General features: G+C 44.6%; 1 protein-coding gene across 1 annotated transcript; it reads right to left on the bottom strand.

The window, feature by feature from the left end:
* Nucleotides 1–3009: 3009 nt before the first annotated feature.
* LOC111249557 (uncharacterized) lies at nt 3010–7442 on the bottom strand. Its single transcript, XM_022803563.2, has 3 exons — nt 6890–7442; nt 4978–6052; nt 3010–3795 (listed from the first exon to the last, which is right to left on the bottom strand). The coding sequence occupies exons 2-3, from the start codon at nt 5643–5645 to the stop codon at nt 3582–3584; spliced, it is 882 nt and encodes a 293-aa protein (XP_022659298.1). The 5' UTR covers nt 5646–6052; nt 6890–7442; the 3' UTR covers nt 3010–3581.
* Between the last annotated feature and the right edge of the window lie 394 nt (nt 7443–7836).

Below are 7836 nucleotides of genomic sequence, written 5' to 3' on the forward strand. Positions count from 1 at the left end.
AGGACAGGAAGCCAAGGGTTGGAATGAGGCAAGGATTGGCTCCAGCGGGGTCCAGAGGGGTATCATCGGAAGAATCTGGTAGTGGAAATAGCCGGGGCTTGGGGACACGACAGCTAGGGAACAGAAATGGGGCAGGTGGGCGAAGTCATGCAGGGCTAAATGAAACCTTTGTTGAGTAACCTGGTGGAGCCGTGCTAGCATTCGCAGCAGCATTGGCATAAATGAGGGACGACATTGACTGGCTAATGTGCTGCTGCCGTTACCAGCGGCAGCACTAGCTTCTGTGACTTCGCCGGTGGCTATAGCAGCACCAGGATCAGGACCACTGGTGCCAGTGTCGTTTCCCACTAAAGGTAAGCACGAAGCGCTCGTGCTGCTGTCGCCGCTATAATAGCTGCTCCTTCTAATTTTTGCTCTTCCCATTTCTTCTTTCGTTTTGTCTGTCGCCGGCGTCCTTTTTCTCGCTTTCTCTTGCTCTATTCCCTACGAGTGCCCCCCCCCCCTTAGTCCTTGCATGGACATGGGGATTCATCCAGCTTTCGGAATGGAGCCATTCTCAGGCGAGTCAGCCAATCCGTCGGAGGTGAATCGCTACAACGAGATGATTCATGCCGATGATGAGATCGAGGCGTTCTGATCAATTTTACTCCATTTATCGGGTAAGGCGGGTCGGCGAACGAGAGGGCAGTTGGCCGAACTCTATAGGCAGTTTGGTCTACGGGCGAACGTCGTGAAGTGACTGAAAAGTATCTGTATGTCGTATCAGATGTGCGGATACCGACGGGTAGTGCGAGCTAAATGCTACTACGCTGCTTGTAAGCAAAGGGGTTACGACGGGGTATGGGAGTGATGGTGGGTAAACGGGCTATCGCGTAGGCTATAGCTTGCTAGGGCTGGTGTAGTCGGTGGCGACGATAGTCTCTTCTATTACAATGAACACGGCAGCCGGCAGGTCATAGCCATCGATGCTGTCGAATCCTGGGAAGATCATCAACCGGCTTCGGCTCTAAGGAAGGATGCAGCGATTTCGAGGCCGTTTAAATATAATCCTGCATAAATAGAGTAAGTGGAACGTATTTGAGTTTGACGTGTGAAGTTAGCTTACACGGAGAACGAAAAAACATTGAAAAAGCCAATTCTAATTAAGCTTCGAATAAGAATCCTACGTTTACTTTGCTATTGTTATGCTCATTCGGTGAGCCTATTGGGGATCAAGCTCTGCGATGCATGTTGTTTTATATAAAAATAAGCAGACGAATCTTATACAAACCTGATCTATGACTGATTTTTAAATAGAATAAGTGATTAGTCGTACGACAAAACTTGCCAACTAATTTTTGCTTCAATATGCTTTTTGTTTCGGAATAAGTGAACCAATACGCGGAAACCGGCCAGCGCGTTGATAAAGGCCCAAGACTTCCTCCTTGTGCTGTCATTTCTATAGTATAAGGTGCCTGCTTGTAAGGCACTAACACCCCCGTACATGTTCAAATGGCCGTACTGTAGACTAGCCATCGTGTGCCTGTTGTCGGTTCGCTCCACTTTCCGCAGGCCCAACCTGTCGCCGCAGAGAGCGCACATCTCCCTGTTCGCTTTGGTTTTCCGAAGCCATGATGCTAGTAACCACCTAGCACCTACAGCAGCTCCACGAGACGCAACCGACTACTCCCTCACCTTACCTCCTGGTAAGTCCTTGCCTCTGCTCCCCCGTGATTCCTAATCGGTCTAACCTAATGTTAATGAGGGCTAATTGATTCTTAATTATTTCTTCATGGCATACAGAGTTACTCTCTACTATACGTATATAACTCTCTTTCTCTCTCTCCTGCGGTGCCTTCAAATGGGGAGGTTGCGCACCTCGAGGTCTTCGCTTCTACGATCTGTAAGGCGCAGTGAGGTTCGTAGGGGCGTTCGAGGGTGAGGATGGTGTAACAGTCAGGAGCCTTCCCAATGATCTAGACGCAGCGGTCGCGCAATGAGTTCGCCGTTCTTGGCGTTGCATGCGAGATTTTTCGAAGGCCCAAAACTGAACCCCGTTTTCCTGATGATACCGTCCAATTTTAGCGGCCTAACCACCATTACCACTATTGCTATGGTCCACAGTCCTGGATCATGCTGCCTGCTTTATGGGCCTGCTTCAGCCTGTTCGATTTCCCGTCTGCCCCGCGGGTCGAGTGTGACGTAGAGCGGGGTGGATTCTATCGTACGCGATGGGGAAAAGAAGCTGAAAGCAGGACTAATTCCTGATCTTATTGCTGTTCCTGCCGTAGCCCGGCTCTCGGTCGTTGCAATTGCGCCCGTCGTCGCAGCTGCTCTAGCGGTATTTGCTGTTCGACGGTGTCGTTCGTCCCCACATCTCAGAACAGCCATAGTAGCTTCGTGGCAAGCAGAAACGCCGCTCCAGCCCTAAAATACTGTTGTCTCTCAGCTATTTCTGCCGTGCAGTTATACTCCATGTGAGGCAATTACTTGTGGATTTCAAGAAAAGGAAGTTATCTGCTAACATCCGATTGGCTGCTGCTGCGTCTACCGCCGATGTTTCAATCTCGAAACGCCTGAATCAGGCAAATGTCTCTGAAGGGAATGTGCGATTTAAAAGCGATATTCTTACGACAATCTATAACAGTCGAGCCTCAAATGTGATGCTGAAGTTTCTTCGTTTCGGAAGTATGATTGACTACTTGTAGCACATCTGTGCTGGATGTGTTCATTATATCCCTAGGTTTGTCATTTATGTCGTTGTGCAGTATTAACTAAGCTATCTGATTCCAGACATAACACATCAGGCTTCACAGCATGAAGGATAAACTGAAAATAAGTACTTAGAACTGGCATAATGAATAGGAGAAATCAATGCATAACCAACGACGACAGTCTGTCGAAAAGTTTTTACCACACGTATTCTTTAAGATTTCGTAACTGTTACTGCTTAGAATTAGCTCTGCTGGTCCGCTCTGTTACCAATATATATAGTACAGATCATAAAAGCAAGTAAACGGGCAGCTTTTGACGAAAATAAAATTCAATTTTATTCAATTTTGCTCCATAAATAGTCTGGCGACGTACACACAGCATCGACCCAATCCCAAAACATATCCGATGTGTGAAAAAAAAAAATAAACACGTGCATGAAATTAACATTGTTGTTAAGAACATATTATTTACATGCGTTTGTTGCTTAACTATGAATTTGTCAACAGGTACAACTTGTCGATGTTCACTAACTGATCAAGTCAAGCTATGTTTGTGTAACAGGGACGAAACAATAGGTTATGTACTCTAGACCGAACGTAACGCAGCTCACGGAAGGTCGGGGACGTTGCACAGCTACCAACTGATACTAAATTGTCATATGTACTAGGTGGGCCAATGAAGAGGAGGCTTCTTGGGCAAAACGTTCCGATTCCAACCTTTCTTACCTAAATCGCCTTTCGAGCGTAACTCTAGTCTTGCTTAATTGCATCGAACATAAAATCCCTGAGTTTTTACAGTATACTTCATACACAAAATGTCCAGTAAGTTTGGTCAGTGCAGTTTTTTAGAGCCTAACAGAATTAAGGTAGACCTGAGGTTGAAACGAGTCAATTCATGTAAATCTCATCCTTAACGCAATTACCGAAGTTGTCGCAGAGACCGTGAACAGACGCGACAGCAAAGTCCGGCAATAGAATGCTATTTCCCTGAAGGATCGGAAGCTGGCAGCGCTCAGGAAAGCGGTTTGGGAGTGCGTCGATGACGCGGTGGCTACCTCGAATCCTGACGAGGCCGAATAGGCCTTCGATCTTACACATTTGCCTGCAGTGCGTCAACCAAAATTGGTACAGACAAAAATAGTTGTAGAATAGTGCGCGTACTGGCAAAATCACAAATATAGACAGTTTTAAGCATGACTTTTCGTATATGAATATTAAATGAAGGGTGGATCACAATAGGATACACTATTCAATATGATAATAATATGAACTACTTGTTTTATTAATATTACGCGACGACTGGTTTCATTCTAGCCTTTCTAAGTCGAGTGTCTGCTTGAAATCCAACCCCAATAGCCTCGAAAAAAAATAATACAAGTTAGCATTTATGAGTAAGTTTTTTTTTCCGGCAGTGATAACATGTATAGATAACAGCCCAGTAACCAGTCATATACTTTTTGGGAGTACCAGAAATGTGCTAACTTCTACCTTCATAGTTCACGCTTGCGTTTAGATCTGGGGCATGCTATAAGTTCAGTAGCCACGAATTATTTCAACAACACCATGTGCAACACAAAGTGAGACCGTTAGCAAAAAACAAATGTGCGTATTATTGATAAGATCTACAAAGCAATTTCAGAAAAGGTCCCGTTTGCCCTTTGTCTAAAATTTATACTAATATTACGTCTGGTCCAACACTGGAGTCCGTTTTTAATTCATGCAACGCTATTAAATGTCAATCTGTGGCCGGATTATCGAAATAACGACTTAAAACGGGGCGACAAGACGGCTTTCGGCTTCGGCCCTCTCGGCAGCCTTGTTTCACATACTTCACTGAGAAGTCGACTGAAGGCCGACACGTTCCCCTAATAGAAAACGAGTCATTTTTTAATTGAAGTCCTGCAGATCTTTGACTGAACGAAAACAAAGCTCTGCTCAATATTGCAATGTAATGGTTTTACGACGTACAAAACTGACTGATTCTAAAGATACCAAACAAGGTACTATTAGTGTTTTGAAGAACCACACCTCGGTGGGCACTGGTCACTATAAACATAACCTCGGTATAGCAAATCATTCTGACTATGTAGTCAACATAACATAAGTGAAATATACTATTAAACAAAAAAAAAAATCTATATAATAACAAACCCTGAGGCAGGCTGATTTATTCATTCAATAATTCCTCAAAAACCCTATGCCTTGTACGTGTTCTTCCAAGTGTTTTAGATGGCTTTCCTAAAATCTGGACTAGATAATCTCCTTTTTTGCAAATATCACTAACCTGCATTGGCCAGATGTCAGCAATTCTTCCCTGGTCATCGGAGTCTCATAGTCTTCACATCTTTTCTTGTTACGACTTCCGATAGGGGGGATAATAACTTGGAAATGTATACGTTCCTTTTTGTCAATTTTTCGTGTGAGTGCTTCAAAATTACTATGGTTAGTAGCTTTTTCACACTCTCGTTTGTCTTGTAGATGGTGCGTGTAGCTAGCCATTGGCTGACAGACGCAGCCAGGTCCGCACCGACCAAAAATTTTCATTGAACCCTGGTTCTCGTCGAACTGCCGCATACACGAATTGCATCCATTGTTAATAGTTTTACATGCTTGCAACGTTCGATGGCCGGGATCGCGAATCTCGAGATTGCCAATCTTTCCGTTGACTTCACAATAGATATGACAGTCATCGTCTTCGATGACCATCACCTCATATGGCTCGCAATGGTTGGGATCGCGTTCCTTTTGACTTGGCATCATTAACCGAAACGCGGTGGCGTCTCCCGGGTATAGAGATGTAGGATCGTCAGGTCCACCCAACAAGACAAACTCTGTTTGACCTGGCGGAATTAGAAACATTGTGCAGGGATGTAAGGCTATGGCCGCTAGAAAAACGCTGGCCAAAAACAGCCTCGAGGGCCATCTAGATACAGTGGTTTTGCCGAGAATCATGCCGTCTCTGATCCGTATCTATTCTGAAGAAGACCGCGGCAATCGAACCAGCCTTGAGCAGCGATCACGCGAGGAGCAAGCGGCCAACGGGTGATGGAACGGTCAGTCAGAGCTGCGATTGTCGGCCTCCTCCTGTAATGACTGACGTTTCACAGTGTCGACGGACAATAGATAACTCTGGACTTACCGTGCAGCATGACTGCTTGTCCAATCACTGTTTTTCGGCGGGAATGCCTTCCTGCCCAACTGGCCTGCCATACATTGTTATGACGACACACCGACAGCACGGGCAGACTGTGCTTCACCGCAATATCTCGGGGTAGTATTTCACCATTCCGATTGTGATTGACGGCTATCTCGGCAGTATTGCGCCGACCGATAACAATGGCCGATAAATATTGAACGAACTGTAACGTAAAGGCGACATAATTAGTGGTTTCAACACACCTGCTAGCCGGCGTCGAACCTCCGCTTTCGAAGACTCGCCAGTTGTGAGAGCTATGTTTTAAATAATGCTTAACACAGTGAGTTCATTAGCGTTAGAATGAACAATTTACCCTCAAAGTACACACACTATATAGAAGACCTACCTGCAAGATTAAACATCTGGAATTTTTCCTAAAAGCTGACGAAAAGTACAGAATTTAGAAAAATTTCAAAACATGAATATAGCTCAAAAAAACAAAAGCTTTAGTGGAAAATGTTCACGATATCTAAAGTTTTTTTTTCTCTTATTCAGGTAGAATGGTCGTTTGCAGAAAATGTTTTGCAATTTTTCGAAAGAGAACGAGGTTTTTGACTGTTCATTCAAATATTTCGAGACAGAGAAAAGATTTAATGTAACTATGAATCCATAATATATTTTTCTCTCCTCTTCGACACTATCTTAATATCGTTCTTGTGTATGTGAATGACCCGAAACAAGAAACAGATCTAAATATGTTTGAAAAAAAATGTGTATATATATATATAGAAAATCGACCAGTCACTAGTCCTTCTGCTTGTCGACTGAATGAATATAGTTGTATGGATACCTTTTTACTTTGCTAAATTCGCAGCGTGTACAAATATACGTATTGTAATTGATATATTAAGTGCTCGCCTTTGTCAGTCCACAAGTTGCATCATCATATATAGCCATATGTAACATTGGTCCATATTGCCTAGCTTTTGTGAGGTTTGTATGTATATTCACTTCAGGGAGAGTTGAATCAGCTGCTTCCAGGGTCTAGCGGTGTACTCACTGATAAACGTTGTGGAGGAATAAGGAAGCGAAGCGGATGATCTCGTTCCATTGGCCGCAATCAGAGTCTTCATCCATCTCGTGATGACTTTAGTGATTTGACGTTTCGAAACACAGCGGGCGACGAGAAGCCAACAGGGGTCTAATGGGACAAGAACGGGTTTGGCGATAGAAGGAAAGTTTGTGGAGGGGAAAACCAAAATCACTAAGTTACGGTCGAGTTCGAAGGCTCATGGACATCCGATGGAGGCTAATGGTACAGGCATACTGTGAGGAGATGGTCGTATGTTGTATATACGTACAGTACGTAGAATACTGCAGTCGCTACCTAGCTTGGAAGAGATTTGACATTCAAGCAGCAATACACCCAAAAGAACGATAGATTCCAGTAAGGGGTTGTATTGCGATGTTAATCTGTGCGTTACATCCACTAGGGTGGCCCTTGAACTGCAGCGCTTACCGAAAGCCCCTCATTTTTGCATTAATCGTCACAGTATTGCATGTGTTTATCCGCTGCTTACATCTGCGTCCAGATCCGTGTTTGCCCGAGAATAAGTGGCGTCGGATACGACAGCTAGCCCCAGTTACCAAACTACTGTCTATTTTAACCTTGAGTTATGTATGCCATTCCATTCTAAAAGACCAGAGACTTGCCGTCGGCGCGCCCTTCTTGACCCAAGCATAAGTCGTTCCACTGAGCGCGCTGCGCTCCCATAGCAATAGTGCAGATACACCGCATTCTTCTATCTTGGGCAGCCGGTGCATTCTTCGTTGAGTCGCGTTCCTGCCCTCGTTGTGGCACGCCTTTGCCCGCGACGCGATGAAAATTATGATCCGGTCCCATCTACATGTTCATCTATTTGTTTGGCCAAACGCAACTGTGACTATCGGGATATACCGGGCTTCTCTGAGGCGTAGACTAAAAAGTACATAACCCTACGACTCAGC

This window comes from Varroa destructor, unplaced genomic scaffold (assembly GCF_002443255.2).
Source record: "Varroa destructor unplaced genomic scaffold, Vdes_3.0 BEIS01000004.1, whole genome shotgun sequence".
Lineage (NCBI taxonomy): Eukaryota > Metazoa > Arthropoda > Arachnida > Mesostigmata > Varroidae > Varroa > Varroa destructor.

What these genes read in the sequence shown, in the direction of transcription:
- LOC111249557 (XM_022803563.2), bottom strand. Translation starts at nt 5,645, where the DNA reads ATGATTCTCGGCAAAACCACTGTATCTAGATGGCCCTCGAGGCTGTTT. An exon ending in CTGACATCTGGCCAATGCAG is followed by an intron (nt 3,796 to 4,977) that starts GTTAGTGATATT and finishes GACGCACTGCAG; the next exon opens with GCAAATGTGTAAGATCGAAG.